The 23,382-nt window shown below is 42.8% G+C and overlaps 1 protein-coding gene across 3 annotated transcripts in view; it reads left to right on the forward strand.

Moving 5' to 3' along the window:
* The window catches only part of PPP6R2 (protein phosphatase 6 regulatory subunit 2), a 120,854-nt gene extending 97,472 nt beyond the window's left edge, over window positions 1-23,382 (forward strand). For all 3 annotated transcript variants that reach the window (XM_040595181.1, XM_040595178.1, XM_040595180.1), the window contains 2 exons: window positions 7,237-7,392; window positions 9,184-23,382. In XM_040595181.1, the coding sequence (XP_040451115.1) occupies window positions 7,237-7,392; window positions 9,184-9,235 (208 nt within the window). In that variant the 3' untranslated portion in view covers window positions 9,236-23,382. The remainder of the gene's footprint in view (window positions 1-7,236; window positions 7,393-9,183) is intronic.

The raw sequence follows: 23,382 nt of genomic DNA on the forward strand, positions 1-23,382 counted from the left end.
GGGGTTTTACTAATTATTTTCCAGAATGAGTTTCCTCAGTCACAGTATGAGCTTGCAAGACTTGGCTGTAATTTCTAGATGAGATCAGAGACAAAGAGAAATTCACTGTAATAAGCATGTCTCATAACTGTTGCATTTGAAGGAGGACTATGTTACAGCAAATGCATAAACTTTCAGATCTAGAAAGAGCAGTTACCTGATGAACACAAATACCATCCTGACTTCTCAGGGCAGGAGGTTCAAGAAACGCAGCTTAGCATGTGCCTGCAGCCTCCGGAGGCTAAGGGCTTTCAGAATTGTAAGCTGTGTGGTATTTTAAAATAGTTCTAATTGTAAGATGTACTGACTTAACTTACTATTTTAATAATTGACAATGCCATTTTAACAAACTTTGGAAAGTCTTCTGCCTCTTCCATAAGCAGGCGAGTACGCATTGCATTTATCTTGCAGTACGTGCTATCAGGCTGTATTTTTTTGCCAGGAAAATGTAGTAATATTCAAGCTGTTAATGAGTGATCCGAGAGGTGTAGTCCATGCCAGTATTGACTGGCCAAGTATTCTCGAAGCTGTTCAGAGCAAGTGCAAGCTGTGAAGGTCTCAGAAATTTCTGCAAGGCTTTGCTGAAGTTGTAGAGGCAATCAATGAATGAGAGAGGTGAAATGTGAGGGCTCTGAAGCAGTGTGAGCCTGGTCAGCTCCACGCTGCTCATGTTTATCAGTCTGTAGGTAGCAGAATAAACAGTATGAGACTTGCATTCAATGGAGAAAGCAGAATAATGGATGCAAAAGTGTATACTTTTTATGGGAAATTACTTGCACTTCCATGTCTGTATGCTTCACTTTTAATTGTATGATACTAACTGAACCTAAGCTTTTGCATTTCTTCTTTCTGATTTTCAAAAGCTATCTGAAGTATTTTGAAGCTGAATTGTTCTAATAAGGTTTCTGAGCAGCTTCTTAAAAGATGAGCTGCTCTTAAAAAAATAATCCAGCTTTTGCTGTGTATGGTGATAGTGGACATGGAACGTTGTAACTTTGGATTTCTTTTTCAGTTTATTAACTTCACCTGAAATGCTTTTTTCCTTTATTTTTTTTAAATGTATTTAATGGTTAAATAGGTTTACTGTCCCCCTCTCCTTAGTGCCTCCTCACCTGACTAGCTTGGATAAGCAACTGAAAAAGAAAGTTTAGAGGGGAGGCTGGAATCCATCTGAGCAATAGTGCTTGCTGTCTGTTAAAAAATTTATTTCTTCTGTGGCTGTGTGATACCAACTCTCATTTAGTACATTTGTCACTTCTGGAGGCAGACGCTGTAGGTGCTGCAGCGGTTTCCTTAGAACTGAGGTGAAAACGAGACAGTGCTAGCGATTTCTTCACTTTGCAGAGATTTCTGCAATTTCTGTGTTACAGTGTTAAACCACTGTAAAAGTCTGCTCTTGTTTCTGATCATACACTGTTCTGGGGTGAAAGCACTTAACTGGCATTCTAACAGCAGTGACAACCCTAAATTGCTGAAATAGCTCAGAAATAGCAGCTGGCAGTGGTTTGTCCCATTGCTCTGGGCATGGGGGCTGGGGGGGCAGGGGCTCCACACTGCACGGGGGGTCCCAGGGGCCAGGCTGGCGCTTGTGCAGGGCGGCTGTTGGCATTGGCCATCACTGAGCAAGGGGTTTCAGTGCAGGCAGCTGCTTGCACTCAGAAGAGAAAGTAATCCTCCAGTTTCCCCAGCTGAATGGAGTGACGTTGTCACAGTGGATGTTTTGAGCTCTCCCATTTTGGGATATGTTTTTTCTTTTCTGTGCCTGCCGACTGTTTGTCTTGCATGATGTCATGTTCAGATTCACCGTTGCATGTGACAAGCATGGAAGATCAGCACAAGAAATGGTTCTCTTGCTTCTGTCTCCTTTCTCTGTCTAACTGCAGGGAGTCAAACAGATGATGAGGGGAAATGAGCATGCTGTGGGAAATGGGGCACGGAGCATGACACCACTGTTTTTGTAAAATTTGGCTGCATATCCATGTACATTTATTCAGAAAGAAACATAGAAGTGACAAATCTGAGGTCCCATTTCACCAGAAAACTCTTCCAATCTAAGGTGAACACTTAGTGCAGTAATTGGCATAGATGGGATCTTCTAAGCTGACCTAATTGTTGGCCTTTTTAATGCAGGTTGTTTGTAAATTTGGAAGCCGTGTTGTGGCTTGGTCTAATAAACAGCCAACACGTGATTTTCCAGCGTGTTGAGAAGTATGTATGTAGCATGGCTGCCCTTGCATCTCTTGCTTTGTCTTTTGGTTGGTTGTTGCAGAGCCTGGTGTTTAAGAACTTGCATGTGGGCTCAGCATGAGACATGTTTAGGTTTTGCTTTTCATACATGTCTTGCTTCTTTGTTAATAGTACCGCTGTCTTTCCTAGTGTGTCTTCATCATGTTTTATTGTCTATGATACTAATTGTTTACCAAAGAGACTAGAGGATATCTAAAGTGTATCCCAGGAGCCACAGTAGTGAGCTTCAGAGGTGGGTAGAATTGAACTCCAAGGCTGTTTCACTCTGTATCAAATCCTTCTTTCCCAAAATACCTAAAGCTCTTTGATCATTTGGGACTACAGCTGAATTCTTTATAGACCTTTTGGCAATGAGATGTAGATCAGCATTGCACTTATAGTCAGGAAGAGCCACATTAGGTGCTGTAGCACGTGTATTTCCATCTGGCGCTGCAATTCTTAGTCAGCTTGGCTTATTTGAACCAGCAGCAAAGCTGTTACAGCTTAACTTCTCTTGCTAGATCCAAGAGGCTCTCAGTAAACAGACCAGTGGAAAGACAGGGTGAGAGTGTGGTGTGTTTGGCAGCAGTGCTGTCGAAATGAGTGTCAAACAGAAGTTTGTGTGGTGAAACCGGGCAAGAGAGGTGTTCAGAAAAATTGCAGCATTGAAGTATTTTCCTCTATAAAGCTGGTGGAAACCTACAGGAAGAACTGAATTGTTATCAAAAATCGAGATCCTGATGTTTTCATCTTCATAAATAGAACAGCATATCACTTTATTTTAACTGGGTATCAGTTTTGATTTAGAATGGTTTTATGACAGCTTCAGTGATGAAGTGTGAACTGCGGTGAGTCCTGTTTTTTCTAAGAAGAAATTGCGCTTAAAGGAAAACAGTTGTGTTGTCAGCTTTAGGAGGCTTTGCATTTGCAGGATTTGGGCATTAGAGCAAAAAAGAATGAACAACCATTTTGTAGCACCTAAGGTCTGGAATGAGGATATATAATGCTTCTTGTTTACATGTATTATATTACATGTGGTAAAAGCTGAGAACTCCATGCTATCTTTGTAGTGGATTTTTCTCTAAGAAGTTTATGGAGTCAAAATATATGCATTGAGAGTGCTGCAGGTTTGCAGTAGTTTGTGAAAAGCAAATCTCTGCAAAACGTTCACAAGTGCAGGATGACCAAGTCCCACACCCTGTGCGGGCTCATCCCAGTTGGGCTTCCAGCAGGAGATGCTTTGGCAGCTAGAAGCCAAAGTTCATTTTCTGAAGTCCCTTGTCTGAAACAGTGTGTGTGCATTTAGGAAGGGTCACTGGAAGTCTTCTTGAAACCAGATATGATACTGTCACAGCTTTTCATCTCTTCTCGTTGTTGGTGTAAACAGAAGACCTGTTCACATTTCCCGGTGGTGAGGCAGTATACATGTACGTGTGCATCTATTTTGCACAAGCATCAGTGACTTTGACCAGAACTGTTTCAGTAACCTTCCTTGTCTAATACATGTACACATCAGTTAACATAAAATAAAGCTTTGGAAGAAGGAGCATTTAAAATACTTCTTAGCTTAAAATTATTATTGTAATTTATTGCATAATTATTCTAAGTGAAATCAGAGTGCTTGGCGGTACACATCACCCAGAGGAGATGTGATTGTACCTGCCTCAAGGAATTTGCTGCTTTAGAAGACAAACCATAGATGATGTTTTAAGATACGAAATGCATCAGGATGAGTAAACGAGAATAACTGACTTGTTTCCCATTCACCATCTTTACGATCCCTTGCCGTGCCTCAAAGCAGTCTGTGAAATGTCATTGGAGGTTATTCCTCAGTTCATCACCCTCAAGTGACTGTAACCAAACCTCAGCAAATTTCACATTCTGAAGGTGGCTGCTGCAGGAGGTATTCCTTGCCAGGGTCTGTAATAGCACACAGGTATTCACACCTCTGGAGATTCCCAGCTGATTCATTGCTTGCTTGCTTCACTTTGCAAGACCCTAGGCAATAGTCCACTGCTGCTACAAAGTTTCTTTAGACCCCAAGATGATCTCCTTAAAGCTCTTCTGCAGAAGCCCTGTTGTATGAAGGTCAAGACCGTCCTGCTCAGAATGCTTTGAGCTCAGCTGTGTTACATCTACAGTGAAGCAAACTTGGTCAGTTCTGTTAAGCTTGATGTTCACTGAGCACCCAGGTGAGGAAACCACCACCAGACTCTGTGCCGGGGCTGTCTGGAAGCACCCAACCAGTGGTTAGGAGGAGGTATCTCCCAACTTATTTTACGCAAACTATGTTTGAACCTTCTAGAGCTGAAGATGGCTGGGCCTGGTAGTGCGGGTCATACCTTCTAGTCTTATTTTCTGACAAGACTGAAGAGTATGGACATTCAGCTTCTGCACTGGAGGTGGTTGGATAACTCAGCCAAGCATAGCAGTGCTAGGGAGAAGAGAGGGGTCTCTGTTACAAGTTACCTCCAGAGTAGTATTTACAAATTTGGTGGTTAAGTTGCAGAATTTGGCTACGATGTTGAACTTGATGAACATAAAGGAAACTTGTCTGGGCACTCATTTCAGAGAGCCCAGCGGGCATGACTGTAGGTGGCATTCACAAGTTGTTTGTGCTGAGTGCTTGTCCATTTTGGAAAAAAGACACAGTTCTGGACAGACTTATGCTTGCTGTTGGGAAAATTTATACAAGTGGCTTTGAGTTGGAGCTTAACAATTCCTAATTCTTTCTGAAGTAGGAAGTATTAGAGATCTGTTTGCAGAGCTTAACTAAGGAGAGTCTACAGTAGATATAGAACTAGATGGTCTTTAAGGTCCCTTCCTACCCAAGCCATGCTATGATTCTGTGCTAACTCTTCTTCCTTAGCATGCCTTAACCAACCTCACAAGAGGACAGTTAGATTCTTTGCAGGTAATGTGCTCTCTGTGCCTGCTTTCAGCCCCGTCAGAGTTTGGAACATGTACCCAGGTTGTTTGGTGCTGGGGAAGTGGACCATTTGATGGACTGCACTGGCAGCAGAGTCATACCAGACTGGTGTTTAAGGGATGCAACTAGCTGCTAAAAATAAGCTGGCCAGAAGAATACTAATGCAAAATATTTATGGGTACTACAGTTTATTCTAGGCTAGAATTAGACACTGTTAGTAACCCTCCTGCCTGTGCCATAGTATTCTGTGTTCCCCATGAACTCCCTGTTTTGTTTTTACCCAGTTAGTCTGGCCCATAAGTGTCCTTCTGCAGAGGTTTGCCTGTCCAGCTTTGCTTTTCCATGAGCCTGTTGAAGAGAGAGAAATTTCCCTGCCCTGTTAGTGGTCAGAGAGCTTCAGGACTTCATAGCATCGGAATCCTTGTGTCATGGAAATTTTTGTGTTGAATTTAAGAAGTTTATCTTTGAGCAATTTAAATCTCATGAGCTCCAGCTTCTTGTGTGGAAAGTCATTTTCTAATGACATTTCTGGCAACTTAGCTCAGTCCTCTGCTGTCTCATCTATCCCCTGCAGTTTCTCTAAGGTATATTTTTGTACTTGTGGTATTTCTTTTTAAAAGCATGTTAGCCCTTTAGGAAGATAAATGTTTTGATCTCCTTATTCCTCATTTTTTATGTCTTTTTTTTTCAAGAGCACACAGAAAAGTGGCTACAGAAATAGAACCTTGATCTCAAAATCTCTGTCACATGTCTTAATTACCAGACTGTGATTATATGTATGCATTATAAACTCCCCTGGCAGCTGGTGGCAGGCTTCCAGCTCAAGTCATCTACTGAGTTTTCCTTCCATTTTTGTAGGCTTGCTCTCTGAAAGAAGGAGAAGAAATCATTCTCAAAACTAGGACTGAGTTAAAACTGTGAGGAAGATCATTCACATGCAAGCTTGTCTCTGCCTTGGAAGGCAAAAAATAGATACGTTTGCAGAAATCATTTCTGCAGTTAGAAATATGGGTCTTTTAAATACAAATGTAGATTTGGATGTTTTGTGCTAGCAGGTTTTTTTCCTTTTTCAGGAATTGAGCTTCTGTTTTGTTGTAGGGATACGTCATTGGAAATGTTATCCCTCAGGTGTGGTAATCTTGTCACCTGATGTGTTACTGAAAGCCAGTTAATTTAACTGTGTTTGGCTTATGAAGATAACCACTCATGAACATCCAATCAGCTCTTTTTGTCTTCCTCGGGATTTTAGGTTCTGTACTTAAAGTCTTTTCTAGGTGCACATGGAAGTATGAGGTGCCACTCGGGAAAAAAGCCTGTAGAGCAGAGAGCAGCGTGGGTGCCTGTATTAGATCAGAAACACACTTGCCAAAATCAGCGGCTTAAGGAGCAGTGGGCTTGGAAATGTGCTTGGTGGTGTTGCGTAATGGAGGGCAATTCCAGGGGAGGTGAACTCCTGTAGGCTGCCTTTCCCACCAAAGGCTGCACTGGAGGATCTTCTGGGGTCCCATCCAGCCCAGGCTGTTCTGTGGTCCTGCGCCAGGGGTACTGCCAGTCTCCAGTTACTGCCAAGGCAAGCAGTCTGCTTTTGGGTTGTTGCTCCCAGTGGTACTGCTGACTTTCTGGACCCTCTTTAACTTGCAGAGTCTTGGCTGAACATACTCCACGTTTGCATCCTTCTGGTGCTTGTTTTCTGTGTTTGTAGGAGAGCACACCAGCCGAGGTAGTGGCGGAGGGCTGTAAAACATCTGGTTTGCAGACAATGGGGATGTGAGGGAACTCTTAGGCCAGATTTGCTGCAGGAAATGGGAGTGCCTTTCTTGAGGAGCTGTTCTCATGCATATTTGATGTCTTGTTGATTTTTAGGAAACATAGCCTCCAGGACGTGTATGCTGCTTTTTAATTCGTTTATTTTCAGTCCTTATTTCTTTATGGGATTTTTGTGGCCTGTGCTAGGAGAGGAAGGGGAATATTGTATTTTCTCTGTCGGAATTTAAACCCCATTAATTGACATTTTAATGTGAACTTGAATTCTCCCCACACAGTGATGCAGACTGCATGGTTATTGATAAGCTGGCCATCACTGACATTGCAACAACAAAAGCATCCAAACCCCTGAACAACATGGCCCAGCACTCAGAGGAGCACCAGAACACCGCCGCTGTTGTCACAGCTGTCACAGAAACAGCCACAAAAGACAGGTAAGATGGTCAAAACCCTCCTTTACCAGCCTGTGACAGGGAATCTGTTTTTACCATGTCACTGAATGTGGTTATTCTACCAATAGTGAATAGTCAAAGTTACACAAGTAGTACATCTGGAGTGTCTTGAAGAGTGTTGCACTGCAGGTAGAGTAGAGCTATTACTGTGTTATATTGCACATGCCTTTCAGTTTCCCAAAAGTGCTGTCAAATCATCTCTTTTATTAAAACATCAGACTTCTCATTTCTTACTTATGCATAACAAATACTCAGATAGTATGTGTTTCTGTGTTCAGGTGAACGTACAGACAGTTACAGTAAAATGTTATGAGGAAATGTGGGAATGTGTTTTGATAACTGAAACTAGAAGTCATCTCAAGGAGAAATACTCATAGTTCTTTGCAAATGTGGCAGTTTAAGTCTTTTTAAATTCAGAAAACAATCCTTCTGCATATCTAGTTCTGTTACCTCCATAGTTCTGCTCTGGCTCTAGAGAGGCATGTATCAATAACGAGGTGCTTCTGCTGTTTTGCTCAGACAACCTCTTTTGAGTGTCTCAATCCTTCTGGAGCACGTTTGCTATTAGATTGAGTCTCAGATGATGGTGCTTAGCTGAAGCCGGACATCTGGACCATCCTACAAAATTTCTTCTGTTAGGTACTTTTGGTGAGAGGAAGAAGTTCTAATGAGCACTTTGAGCTTCATGCCACCAGTCCACTCAACTGCACTATATAAACATCTGTCCTGGTTGTCAGCACTATTGCTTCTTGTATAGAATCATAGAAACATAGAACAGTTTGAGTTGGAAGGGACCTTAAAGACCATCTAGTTCCAACCCCACTGCTGTGGACGGGGACACCTTCCACTAGAGCAGGCTGCTCCAAGCCCCATCCAACCTGGCCTTGAACACTTCCAGGGATGGAGCAGCCACAGCTTCTCTATGCAACCTGTGCCAGTGCCTCACCACCCTCACAGTAAAGAATTTCTTCCTAATATCTAGTCTAAATCTACCATCTTTCAGCTTAAAGCCATCACCCCTTGCCGTATTTCCCCAGTACAGCTACTGCCTAGCATTTGACCCCACAATTTACAACCAGTCTCACACAAACTCTAGTGCTAGTGCAACTCGTACTGGGTAGGAAGCAGAGTATCCCACCGGATCATTGTTCTCGCCACCACACACCAGGTACTGTCAGGGCCCTGAGTGCCTTGAGGCAAGAGAAGCTGCACTGGGACCCAAGGGTGACTGCGCACTCGGGGGCAGAAACCCTGCAGACAAGGTGCCCAGTCCCATGGGACCACATCCAGTGATAGTAATTCATGTCCTTGTCCTGGGACAAGCCACAGAGTCAAGTCAGCAGGTCTGCAGCAGCAGGGTGTAAAGCTGTGCGTATGACATAGCTCTGGCAAAGACCTAAACCCAGCGCCCAGGCTGGTGGTGGAGGGTGCCTGGAGGGGAAGAACCTAGAGCCTTCTGGTGGACTCGGAACCCTGACAGTCATGTTCCAAACTTCTGCTTCAATAAAGTAATGAATGTTGTGTAATTAGCAGTCAAAGCAGACTTCTCAGTTTCTGTTTTGAATTTTAAATGTAGTATTCTGTAACAGAAATGGAGGAGGTTCTCATTAGGAAGATATTAACATTTTAGCAGGCAGGAGAAACAAAAATAGAGGAAGGATGGCTCGAGTATTACCAAAGAGAAAAGTTTCCAACCAGGTTGAAAGTAAGCTTTAGGAGTGCATATGTTCCAGTAGTTGTATTTCTCTAATACTGCTCTTTGGTTTTCTCTAGGAAAGAAGAAGTCTTGCCCTGTGCTGAAGCCACATTAAATGGCCCTGCTTGATGAAACAGATGCAATGGGACGTGTGTGATCCAGGCCAGGCTGCTACCTGGTGATGCAATTTGTCAATTTTTTTTTTTCATTTTAATTTTATTTTTTAATAAATGCTGCATTGATGAGAGAGCTGGCATTCAGGACCAGACACACAGTTTCAACACCAACAATCTGTTCTGAAAGACACTTGCATTGTCTAAATGTAGCATTGATCAGTTAGTCATCACAGGAATGATGGGGTTCTTCCCAAGCAAGCCTTCTGCCTAATTTTAGTTCCTTGTCCCCTTCCCTCTCTCCCTTGTTTTTGTTTTGTATTTGGGGTTCAGTCCTATTTTCTTAGTGTTATTGCACACAGTATTCAGCTTCTCTTCAGAAAGGTAGCAGGTCTAACGCTGGGACTTGGACAGTGCACAAGAGTCCCGCAGTCGTGTGACCAAAGTTCCTGATGGAGCTGTCTTTGGGCAGCATTTGCACCGCTTTTGTATAGCAATAAAGCCTTATCAGAAACATTTCATAGGAGGAAAAGATGCAAACACTTTAAATGGGATGAAGCAGGGAGGGATTTTATTTTACATTTTTTTGGGGTGGGAGGGAAGTCATTGACATTGTCCCAAGCCAGAGGCCAAGTAGCTAACTTGCTGTAATGCTGAACTGTCTTGAGAAATGGGACGTCTCTGCATTCCAGTGAATTGCTCAGTGCTCTCTCCTCTGGAGACGTGACAGTTCACTGCAGGATCTTGGGTCGGTTAGCAATTGGTCTCCTCTGTCCGAGCCATCAAAACTCAACTTCCCGGATGTCATCCTCCGTTGGCTGGAGAGTATGCAAAGAAGGTAGCATGTTGTTTGCCAGCTAAGAGGATAATGATCCACTGGACTGCTGCCATGCAGGAGCGAGAGCAGATATGGCACAAACAGGTTATCAGGTGTTTGCTGGCTTTTTGGAGACTAATGTATTTTCAGATTATTATGGAAATCCTTTTCTGTTTGTTTTGTTCTGTTTTTAAAGTTTTTAATGGATGCAGGAACAGCAACACTTTTGCACTTTGTACCTAGTTGACAACATTGGAGAGTGACATGGCCCCAGCACAGGACTCCTGCTGTTACTCCCCAGGTAGTTGGTCATGGAGAAGTTTGGGGCAGGGGCACACACATACCGCTGCCTCGGGATGGTAGAGTAAAACAGTATGGAGAAATGGACTGCGTTCCAAACTGCCTGGGAGCAAGGTCAGTTGAAGGTGTGTACTTGACTCTGGAACACAGAATCTTCTGCGTAGGCTGAAGGACCTACTTGTGTAAAGACTGTACCAGTTTCAGACACAGGTCTGTACTGAGTGGTGCTGGCCTCTGCATTGAGCTTGTTCCCAGACTGGACTTGTGCACATAGATCATACGGGTGTAGATGTTGGGCCACTTGCAGAAGCAGGCTTGGGCTGGTAACAGCAGATTGCCACGACCAGTGCTCCAGTGCTTATTCTCTACCCCTGTAGTCTAGATACAGAGCTGGGCCTGCTTTTGTGTGTAAGCTGTATGCTGAAATCCACCTGTCAAATGTTAAATGCCGCTTATTTTATTAGTCCAAGACCTAAGCTGGAAATCATTCACTTTGGAATAAAAGCATGAAGCTTGACACATAGGTAGCCAAATAGCTTATTTTCAGATATATTCTCACTTGTGCATAACGAGGGACTTTACCCTGTGAGTATGAAAAAGTACCTCACACAGATCTGTTGTTATGAGCAAAGGCATCCTAGCCGGACTTCAGTCTTTTTAAAAAATACTTTATTTTTAACTGTGATATGTATGTAGTGCATATGAAATTTTCTTAACTGTATTGAGAGGTGGGGGCGGGGGGGGGGGGAGTGAGATGAACAAAATGTTTTCACTGTTAAGAGTCAGTCTGTTCTGCTGGATCAGTATCCGACGGTGACGTACCTGCAGCACGAGGTTGTCCTTGTGTGCCCAAAGATAACGTATTTTAATTTTTGCTCTTAGGGAAAATCGAGGATTTGCTTTGCTGGAATACCAGGTATGGAGGTTGCAGTGCAGGAAGCAGGCTGAGATTACTGTTTGCATCATGGAAGTGTGTGTGCTAGGGTTGTGGGCCGCTTGTATGCTGCTGACATAGCTGTGATTTCTCTCAGCTGCAGTTACTTGGTAAGCAGGTGCTTTCACGGCACAGTACTGTTGTTCTGGAAGTCTTCTCACTGCTTGTAATTTAAAATAAATAATTTAAAGTTACATTGTGCTGGGAGGAAAAAAAAAACCCTCACTTTCTGCTTCGGTTACCCTGCTTGCTGTTTGGAGATCAATCCCATTCTTAGCCAGGATTATCGGAAATGATTAGTGGTTTTGATTCCTAATTGGAGACACATTAAAGTCTTAATTTTCAGAGGATTGGTGCTAGAGTTTTTCTGAAAATCAGGTTCTCTTCGGGCATTCTTTAAACACACAAAAATGATACTATGAAAACTGAAAAATCATTTGTCTTAACACAGTATCAGTGCAGCTTATTCCAGCAGCTGGTTGAAGACCATGTCTGGACTTTGGTCCCATTAAATACCAGGTGATGGCAATAGTTCTCTTCCAGTCTTCTCATTCACGGTTCCTTGACTGGTGCTTGCAGGTTCCACCGTGCTACAATTATGACCAAGTCCATTTAGGATCAAGATTAAGGGGAAATGTCTGTAGCAGGCACAATTTGATCATCCTTCTGGCTTGATACGTTTTCAGCCACCTTGTGAAACAGATAAATGATCTTTGCTTTAGGTTACGTCATGGACAGGGGTCACTTTGCATCACCTCAAAGCTGTGCAGGCTGATGTTGCAAGAATACTGATTAGCTGTACCCACCTGATCTGTTCATGATGCTTTCGTTTGGAAAGCAGCAACCTCCACCTGAAAAGTGATACAGAACAGCTGGCAGCAATATGTCCTAAAACGTTTCAGAGAGATATGCAAGGTCATGTCTGTCTGTGCCTTCTGTTGCAGATTCTGAACTTGTCGTTCGTTAGCTTTTGACTTTTGAGTCCATAAATTTTAATGAAAGCTTTACTAATCTATTTAAACATATCCAATAAGCAGATCTAAAACCACGTTGTAGTTACTGGGGGACTCATTATCTTAGTTTATTAATTTGATTACTTGTGTCCAGTTACTTTTGTGATAAGATGTTTTACTGGTAGTTAACTACATTGGTAGAAATACACAAGCTCTCTTGCTTTTGTGACAGTGAATGATTCCTCCACGTTTGGGATTTAAGCTCTGAATTGTACCTCATCGCTCCCATAGGATTGTCCTTCACAAGCAGCCAACAAGCTGATCTAGAAAAAGTTCCTTATGCATGGTACGTTGGAGTTTGCAGTTCAGAAAGATCCAGGGTCAGATGATGGTTTCCTTGCCTGGCTGAAATTATTTTTATAGGTAAAGTGTGCATAAATTTCTTTCTCGTAAGTCTGAGCTTCCCATCTACCTGGAGTCACAGTGGATATGTAGAGAGGCTGGAGGGCCCTGCTGCCTGTAATCTGTGGCCTCCCTCGGTCCCCATTGCTGTCTGAGCTTCCTTCCTTGCCATCCCAGACTGCTGCCCGACGCTCTGCAGGGCAGCTGGGCTCTGTCACCGCTTCCCGTTTTCGGGTGACTGTAAGGCAGAGCATGCAGTGACTTGACGGAGCCCTTTCCGCCGATCAGGCTGTGCCTCGGGCGGTGCCAGCACTGTGTCTTCATGACGGTTGTTCACAGTGGCATCTCGGGGCACACTGGCTGCTGGAGAGCTGCGTTACCTTCTCGCCAAGTAAGCCATGTGCTCTAGAGAAAGCCTGCTACCCTGGGCGGGGGGAGTGGGATTTGTCTACTGAAAATGGATTTATTTTAACCCAGCTGTACCCTTTAAAAAAACCCTCGGCTTGCTTAGGTACTTGGTCAGAAAGCAATGAAGACTAAACTGAAGTTATATTCAGCACTGTCCTTCCTCATTTATATGCAGTATTTTGAATCTGTCCATATCAATATGGTATGTATAATTTTAGGTTTGATTATGTATACTGATGAGTGTGTATATAGATATATATTTGCAATATGTATTATTCCATGTATATTTATACACACACAGTTGGATATTGTGAGAAACCTAGTGAAGCAGATGCTCAGAGCACAATGAGCCTAACTTTTGTATCTATGTACAGCTCCATGATCAATAGCAAGCCATCGACAAACATTTCTTTGTACAAGACCAAAACCAGCAAGGCATACCTTACCAGGGGGAAATGGCTGTGCTGGAACATTCTAGTTCAATGATTTTACCCAGCTGGGCATTGATGTGGTGGATTATAAGAGAGCAGCAGCTTGTCCAGTCATCCCGCTGTTGTTGCTGGCATCGCTGCTGCTGCAGAGCCATGCCCACGTGCTGTCACTCCGGCAGAGGAGGGGGCCTTTTCTGCACAATTAGCAGTTAAAAAGTGATCAGTCATTGGCTGACCCTAAATAATTCTTGAATCATAGCACATTTGTCTCTGGCTGGTTGGATTGTGGGAAAAATACATTCCTTTGGATGATACGGCTGTTCAGGAGTCCTGCCATCATCTCATCAGATGACTGTTTCCAGATGTCCAAACTCCTGTGTTCAGTACCTGGGTATTAAACTGGGGTTGGAGCACAGCTGTAGGGCTTGCAATCAGAAAACCCCTATCCTGCAGAAAGATCAAGTGTAACTAGTTTGGAGCCATGAAGATGCGATCTGCTATCAGATCAAAACTCAAGTGGTTTGGATTAATTTATTTTTGTTGCTTACTGGGGGAAATGTGGAGTTGGGTTTGTGAGTTTGAATTCCCTTGCTGTCCCAAAGAGGTGAGGCACTCTCTAAAATTGTATCCGCTGGCTTCAAATTAAAGTTTAGGTGAGAGAGTCTTTTGAAGGAAAGCGATCAAGGAACATGACTGTAGTTTGTTCCGCAGTTTCACCAGTCTTCTAACAAAATTTTCCCACGCACGTAAATAATTTATTGCTTCTTCTCTTGAGTCATAGCAGTTACGGCAGACAAAATCGCATTTATTCATCTGGATAGTACATCCTCAGCAAAGCCTGATAACAATTTCCTGAGCATCCTGACCAAGGCTTTGTTGCCCATATTGCTTTTTAGAGAGCTGCAGCTGGCAAGCAGAATGGAAAACCAGTGGGTGCACAGATTTAAAGAAAAAACAAAAAAAGAGGGAAGGAAACCCCACCACCACCCACAACAACAACAAATCCCACAGTGTTCCCCTTAGCATCTATTCAAAAGGCTCATCAGACATCCCAGTTTGCCATCAGAAAGGTTTTGGGTATGGTGTGGTATGCAAGGTGGGTGAAAGTTAAGGGACATTCCTAAATAACATACCTAACAGAAAAAATTTAAAATGGCTTTATTGTTGTGTGCTAGCACCCAAAAGTAATTTTTCCAAAAATTAGCTGGTGAGCTGTAACTGGAATCATTATTTATCAGTGGCATAACTTAGAGCAAATCTCAGTGCCAGTCACTAAGATTTATACCACGCCATGTGCTCCTCAGTGTTTCAGTCAGCTTAATCCTTCCAGCCACAAGGCACCTTGATTTGCCTCCTGCCTGGTTAGAGCTGTGCCAGAGAACACAGCCTGTGCTCTGGAGTCCTATGCTAGGACTTTTTGGGTTTTACACTTCTTTCTTTGCACTTCTTTCCTGACATCTTAACCCTCTTCTGTAGTATTTTTGGCAGCACTTGCTAGTAAGTTGGTGTTTCTTTTCAGTCTTCACCTTCTGTTGTGCTAAGCGCTGTCTTACTGCAGTGGTAACCACAGGAAAGCTGGAAGAGCTTCATTCTCTTCAGCTGTTCAGTTTATCTGGAAACAGCTGCTGTATGTCAGCATCCTAATTTCTGCAAATGTTAAAGACCAAACTGGTTTGCAAGTCACTGTGTAAGAGGTGCAACAGATTCTTGCAAGTATTTGGATACTGACTCTGTGATTTGATGTCCCCTGAGACTTCATGGGAGAGGAAAATCCTGTGTCCTGGCTGCCAGGTTAATTATACTTGATCAGTAAGATCATTTGGTATTTTTGCAATGTAATACTTGACTTTTTTGATGCCATATCACAGCCCATTTTGCAATTTTCAGTCATTTAAAGAACAGGTTTTCTTTTCCTCTTGCTTTTCCCAAAGCAGTGGTCTCACCCTGAATCATGTTTGGGAACTATAAACAATGGATTTTCTTATTACGAGACATTTTGTTGTCATTAGAAAAGAGACAAAATGAAAACTGCTGTTTACAGTGGCATGCTAATTTTCTTTGTTTGCCTTTTTTTTTTTTTTTGGCTTCATTTCTCTCTGAAATCCTATTCTGCTATGTATGCTGTTCTGGAAACATCTGTATCTCCAGTCGCAAGCTCTCACAAGTCAATCCTAATGCACTTACCTGATCTTTTGCCAACCCGAGCTTTAAAAACATTTTTAGATGCTCCTCCCTGAGGTGAAATTCAATTTCTTAATCTCATCCCATTTCCTTGATGTTAGGGGAGAGCACTCAGGAGGGGAAAACACCAAAAGCTGTGCAGTACAAAGGCGGTTCATGATTTAGGAGTGTGGCTGTTGAGCTGTGCTGCAGGAGAGTTTTTCTCCAGTTTGGACATCACGGGGTGAAAGATACCCCCTTGTTCTGAGAAGACCTTGCAGCTTTCTGTTCAGATTGCATTAGATGGGGGCTTTATATTAAAAAAAAAAATTATGCATAGGAAAGAGCTGAAGGAAAATGGAGAGCTGTACTTGGGTGTATCACTCTTCATGACATGTCTTTTGGGGGCTTGCTATTAATTGGCTTAAACTGGGACACGTTGCACTCAGTACTGTACACAGAACATTCGCCGTGGCCTCATAACTGTAAATTGATGCTGTACATTTCAGAGTGCTTTTAGAAATGCTGTTGCTTTTGTTGCAGAGTACATTTCACATCACTGCTAGCTTTTGGCACTTCAACGCATATCGTGCTACTGCTTCTTGCTTTTCTAGTCTTGTCCTAACTTGAGTGGTTTCCCTAATCAGGGTGTAAAAGGATTTCTTTAAGCCTTGTTACTCAAACCACCATGTAATCCAGAGTATGGTTGTGTATGACGTCGTTAATGCTACAGTTGGAAGAATTTAGTTTTGTTTTCAAGAGCAGTGTGGGCGGGGTAGAGCTGAAGGCTGTCTGAAAGCTAAATTAAAACCCGGGCTTTGGAGGCTATCAAGTGTATTGACGTTGCATGCAGTAATATGTATCTTGAAAAAATTTTGGGTTTAGGCGTTTATTTGTAACTGTTCTCTGTTGGATTCGATAGCTAACTAATCAGGTTGCAACAGGATTTTTTTTCCCTTCACTCTGCTGAGATTAAACTTGAGTCTGCGGCACTTTGCAGCTGTGATAGGTACCTCTTCTTTTTCAGATCGGAGCCTCTCACAGTCTCTGTGCTCAGGAGCTGGAGCTCGAGCAGAGCACAGTTCTCTCTGTGGAGCTGCCTACCTTGCTGCTGGCACAGGCCACGAGAGGGGAGAGCTCTGCGTTTCCGAGACGGATGGTATAACCATTGTAAGATGGGATAAGGCTAACATTAGGCAAGTGATTTGTTTTCCTTTTCCTTAATAAACGTGCTGGTTTGGTAGCTTTGTGGCTAGAAGACACCTACGTTGTTAGTTTCTCCATCAAAGCAACAAACCTCTTATAAGCCAAAAAAAAAAAAAGTCCCAAACTCAAGAACAACCCAAACCACTTGGAGCCTGTTCAGTCTTAGAAAGAGACATTTAGTAAATATCATTTCTTGGTAAGGTTGCACCAGTGTGTTCGCAGAGTCAGAGGAGAGGGCTGTGTCTCAGACTTAGACTTGGGCGTTGTGAGTTCTAAACACATTTCCATTATTACTAAATTTTAAAATAACTTGGGATGAGGTTTGAAGTATTAATTTTACCTTTGTATGACAACTTGCAAAAAATAAATCCTTCTGGTCAGGGGAACTGCGTGTTTTTAGTTTCATTATGGACAGTGCCTTAGCCTGTGTCTGGAATTGTGCATCGTTAGTTCTTTTTATAGGTCTTAGTTAGCAGAAGTGGACACCCTAGAGGTACTTGAAGTATTAGACCATTTTCAAAATTCAGTTCATCGCAAGTTTAAGATTCTTTGGAAAATAGGTTTGATAACAATTCCTGATGATTTTTTTACTGGCTGAAGTTTCCAACTTTATGGGGAATACTGTTTTGTTTGGGGTGAGGAAGTGATTTTTTTTTGCTGATGGTTTCCCTCTGTGGTAGCTGCTGACAAAATGCCAGCTGGTAGGAAGCTTCCAGTAAACCTAAGCAGGCATTTTCTGTTTACATTTACATACAAGCTTTCTGACAAATTTGAATGCAGAAAATAAACAATTTGGCTCCTATATGTTAACTTATCTAAAACTCTCTTACCTCATTACTGGAAGGGCATTGTGGTGACCAGTCTGACCTCCCTGTTCATTTTTGTACAAAAATTAACTGTATTTCTTAGTGACTGTTATCTGTCACCCTTCACAACAGAAGTATAAAGATGTTAGTGCATTATGCCTATATGTAAAATGTATTTTTATACTTGATGCTGATCAGGCGAGAAGAAATCCTTCTCTCCCTGAAGTTGGGGGGCTTTTATAAAGAACAGAACCTTCCCTGTCTATTTTTTATTTTCTCAAAATTGTTTGAACAGATGTAAACTACTAAAAAAAAATGTTTTATCATGTAATTTTGATGCTCATAGCTAGTTTTTCAGAACTTTTTCTAGAAATGCTTAGAGAATCTCCCACTGCTGGTGGATTTTGAGTAAGCTTGTCTCCTGCAGTAAGGCATGCTGTTGCCAGATGCTGCAGAAGTGTCTTCTAGGCTAAATCATTAATGGAACTAAACTTGAAATGTAATTAACTACAGGCACAGCAAATGCTAATTGAAAACTTCTCATCGGGTACAGCATGGAGCTGTTTCTCACTCATCGGTAAGCCCCCAGAAATCCTTTGCCAAAATGCTGAACACTGTGTCTGAGCCAGCCAGCGCTGAGGCGCTGGCAGTGAGGGCCAGCTCTTGCTGTGTCCTCATTTGAGCGCGTCCTAGAGTGTGTGTAGCCAGGTCTTTCGGATGCTGCATCCGCGTGGGCTTTGATTTACAAAATAGGTATTGAAGAATCACCTGTGGTACTTGCACTGGAGGCTGTGTGAGAGGAGGGTGGTTGGGCTTCTGCCGGGAGCCCCGAGCTGGCACCTTGGTGGCATGGTCAGCAGTCCTCAGGTTCGGTGGTCCTCACCGCCTGGCAGTGACTTTGCACTGAAGCTTTTAACTCTTTTTTTTTTTTTTTTTTTTTTTTTTTTTTTTTCCTGCTCCATCTCATCTTCAGACTAAGGCTTAAACACCAAGCAGTGACTGATTTGCCAGGACAATCTGGAAAAATGGCTTTATGCAGGAGATAATCTCTTCTCACCCAAGGTCAGGTGATGTCCGTCTCTTGCCCAGCAGTATGTTCTCTCTGTCCGGGCTCTCTCTACGTATCAGCACCTCTCCAGGTGTGTCTGCTCAAACTGTTCAGGCAAAACGGCTTTTGTTCTCAGTGGCACCTGATGGAGCAGGGACAGAGCCTTTTTAGGGGATTTGTTGGTTATCCGGAACGTGCCAGTATCGGTTAGGATAACACAGGGCACTAAAATTGCCTTAAAGTGCATTTGCCACACATGTAATTTAAAGTTCTGCGTTCTTACTTTTTCAGAATCAAATAACATAAAGAAAACCATTAGTTACCTCATGCTATAAATCTATGTAAATTTTGACTGTAACATACAGATCACATGAAAATATGCATGCTATATGAAAACATTAGAAGTTAAGAAAAAGCAAGTAGAGTATTTAGGAAATAACACAGTAAGTTGTAATAGTTAATTCAGTGTTCAGTTCTATACATTATTTGACATAAAAACATTATCTTTGTAAAGAATATCTTCACATTCGCTTTCAAAGCACCATTCTCTTTTTGCCTGAGACTTTGGACAGACTTCTTTCTTTCTTTCTTTCTTTCTTAAAATAAATTGGCTAAAGCACAGGGTGGGAGGGTTCAAAGTACTGAGGAGTCCTTTGTTTTCTTTTAGGAACTTCTCTTCATATGACATGTATCCTATTAATTTGTAAATAATTTCCAATTTGTTGCATCACATTGCTCCTGCTTGTAAATCTCTGAACTCCTTTGCCTCTCTCAGTGTATCTGCTGAAACTTTACAAGGAAAAGGCATTTGTGCTCACTTACTTACCCACTCCTAGCTGGGAGCTTTGTTTTTTTTCTTGGTAACTTCAGTTTGTCTCATTTCTCACACTTTAATACTTTACCTTTTATGGTACCAATCCACAAGACCATCCTTCTCTGGCCTGCCTTCCCCTGAAGTAGTGTCATGGGCATCAGGAGTAGAATCGCATCATCTTGCAAATACACGTGTCGTCTTTCTTGGTTCTTGCAAACAAACCAGGTTGTGTTTGCAGCATCTACAGCTGCTGCTCTGATGGAAACCTCGCGTGAGTGTGGGGGTTGGGATTACCTGCTCTGCTGTGGCCAGGTCAGGTTTGTCTCCCCTGTTGCCAGCACTATCGTGCTCCCACCCTGAGCCCCATCCTCGCTCCAGCAGAGAGCTCGCCCCGTTCACATTCCAGCTGATGACCTAGTGCCCTTGAAGGAGTGAACTGCCTCTAGGGCAAAACAATGATCAGCAATAAAAATTCCAGATGTAAAAACACCAGTGCCTTTGGTTTAGTTTGGAAGGAGTCATCTCTTCTCATTCCAGCTTTGGAACTAAGTCATGCTTCATCTCCCGATAGCCAGGAAACAGGGAAAGAGAATGTGATGCGCAGAAGGATCCCACCCTGTAATATTAGTAATAATTTCCAAATACCCTGCTGTTGTTCCGAGTGCCTTATCTCCATCCATATCCCAACAAAAGGTATTTCTGTTCCTTGTGCTCTTTTCTCTTACGCCTCCCTAACCTCATAGCTACTTACGATGCTTTGTATATCACCTGCTGTGCGCCACCAAGCTTCCCGGCTGTGTTCCACGCGTGACAAGTGCCAGGCTGAGGCTGCTGAGCTCTCCTTCACTGGAGGCTACAGCCAGGACCCCTTCCCTGCCTTCCAAGGGCTTTTCTGTGGAGTCTGGCTGTGAAGGTGGTTTAAGGACTGTTACTAAAAGAGCAAGTGCTTGTGGCATCAGGAGATACTGTAGCATTCTCGTTGCCAACTCGCACGTCAGTATTTCACAGAAGAGAAGGAAAGATGTGGTTTGGGAAATGTGATCTCCATGCAGCAGGTCCACAGGTTGCCTTTGAGGATGGGGCTATGCAAGGAAAACAGGCTGCTTTTTCTAAAGGGTAATAGAGATCAGACGATGGGGGCTAGTGCAGCAAAGCATTTAACGTGGAGTAGTAAAGGTAGATTTGATGTACATCCTACTGCTTATTCAGAATGTTTTATTGATATCCAGCTAAACAATGTACATTGAATTTGTCCTCCAGGTGTTAGAGAAACTATGCTTAAAAGCACCTAAGAAACTGATTATACATAATTTTGTGTTTAAATATAACTAATATTTAATATTAAATATTTTATTATTTAATGTGTAATTTAAACTAAAACCTCATTTGTCAATATGGGCATGTAAATATTTTCCCCTTACGAAGTATAAATATTCCTTATCTGAATTGTTTGTTGAATGAAAAGCAATTTTTCTGCAAAACAGTCACTGAGAAATACTTGGACAAGCTTTTCCCTTTTATTCATACCTTTAGTAGTAACATGGTATCAGTATAACTGAAAATAATGGAAGCATTAAAACATTCTGTGTTAAATTGATACATGCTGAAATAGGACCTTGCTCTGACCATTGAATTCATCACAAGCCAGTTGGGCAGTTGGGGCTGTTATTTATGGATCATTTTTCTTCGGTGGGATCTTGCAAATCCACAGCCTCTCGGGTGAGGGGAGGTGCAGGTCAGGTCCAGAGCTGGCTTCGCCGTAAATCAGAATTTCTAAAGGAGCAGTAATACGACAACTAATAGGTGTACTAGGAGATGCAAGAATATATATTTACCTAAGCCATTCTGTTGCGTCAGTTATTTGCAGGTTGTTGACCGGGTGGCACTGGCAGGAGCTGTGCTGTTACTGGTGGCACTGGTGTGGCACGACTCGTCCTTGAGCGTTCGCTGGCCTGGCCTGCGAGAAGCCCAGCAGCAGAAATGTCGCTGGGCTGTAATTACTGAATCATTGGAGCGTGGCTTGGGTTAGGAGTCATGAAGCAGTAAAACTTCTTTGTCCTGCATGATGCGCGCGTGTGCTGCTCGCCGCTGCTCCCAGGGCGGTGGCCAGGCTGGCGTTCCCTGCACCCAGCCCTGTGCTGGCGGAGCCAGAGCCCGCAGGGAGCCCGGGTGATGGATCTGCCCTCAACTGCAGGGCAAAGGAGCGTCCGCCTCTCCTGCAGGGTTCTGATGGCAAAGGCTTCGCGTAGGTCTGTAATCCACCCTTAGAACTGGAGCCTGACACAAAGGCAGCAGCTGGAATTAGGTTTTCCCTGGGCTGGGCTGAGCTTGCCAGCTGGTTTGGGTCAAAGGAGGCGCCTGGGGGAAGCAGCACAGTGTCTGTGCCGAGGCAGGTGCTGCAGGGATGTCGGAGCAGCCTGGAGGCCTCACAGCCAGAGCAAGGGCCAAGTTTCAAATAGCACCTGAGCACCCCACCCCGCTTTGTCAAGATTTTTAAGCATCCATGGGGCCGTTTGCTTTTCCTGTTGGTTTCCTGTTTGGCTGGGGATGTAAGCAACTCAAGACGTGGGGGACTTGGACCACGAGACAGAAGGGAACAGAAGAGACCTTTTGATTAAAAGAATTACTGGGATTTAAAGGAAGAAAATAATTTCTCCTACCAGCCTTGTTGTTAATTTAAAAAGCAGTTTTAGAAGTGACAAATATCCTTCTGTTTGCTTCCTGTGCCTGAAATACTTTTCGTGCGTTTTTACAAATTCTCCTTGAAGCAGCAGCTCTCCTCTTTGCTTGCAGAAGGTTGTGCCCATTTTATTTGTGAAGTGGGAGTTGCTGGGACAAGGGCTGCACTGGCAGGTGGCTGCAGGACAGGCAGGAGCAGATCCTGCGCAGGGTGAGGGTTCGGTGGAAGGAGCTGCTGGCCAGAGTGCTGGGTTTGTATGTCCTTGGCTCTTTATTCCCTCCCTCTGCTCTTCATCTTTGGTTATTAATGTATATAGGGTCTATTTATATATATATATATTTATATATATATATATTTCTAAATTCACTTTAAACTTATTTTTCTCCGAACTTTCAAGTTTGCATATACCTTCTTGATTAGTAAGCGTGCACCTTCTAAAACGGCTTAATCATTGGTACAAATAAAAAAATCAAAGGTACTGGGCACATGGAGGAAGGTTTCTGGAAGGGCAGGATTCGCTGGGGACTCGCTTCCACAGGGTTGAGGTGTGAGAACAAAGTGACTTGATACGGCTTTTTCGGTTCAAGATAAAATACTATTTTATACTTGTTGCCATTTTCTCTAGGTAGGTAAAGTTGTATTTTCAGACTGAAAAAAACCCACAAACGCTTAAGGGTGGTTTTTGTTTTGGCATTTTTCTCAGTGAGGCTCATGGAAAAGGTGGTTATTGATTTTTAACTTTTGTTCCGTGTCTGTTTCTGTCTTTGCCTTTTGTATCCAAACCGGGTTTTGACAGTGTTTAAAATTTAGATGAGCAGCTTCAGTTGAAATGTAAAGTTTTATAGAAACCTTTTTCTTGATCTGATATTTTGTAAACCATTTCTTTAATGCAGCCCAAGTACTGGCACTAGATCAGTTTGGCAGTGCTTAAGACAGTTGTCTCAGATTATATATGTGTGTGTGTGTACAGGTATACATGCATACATATATGTATGTACATGGAGTGGGTAATATGTATTATTGCACATTAAAATATCCATGATTCTAATGATATTTTTTACTATAGGGCGTATCTGCTTAGACAAACGAACTTCCTTTTTAGGCTCTGATTTTCCTAACTCGACAGGACACCATCGTTTAACCAGTTAATTTGCACTTAGCATATTTAAAGCAATCAGAATATTAAATATTCTTTGCCACCTTA

Source organism: Falco naumanni, chromosome 5, assembly GCF_017639655.2.
Source record: "Falco naumanni isolate bFalNau1 chromosome 5, bFalNau1.pat, whole genome shotgun sequence".
NCBI lineage: Eukaryota > Metazoa > Chordata > Aves > Falconiformes > Falconidae > Falco > Falco naumanni.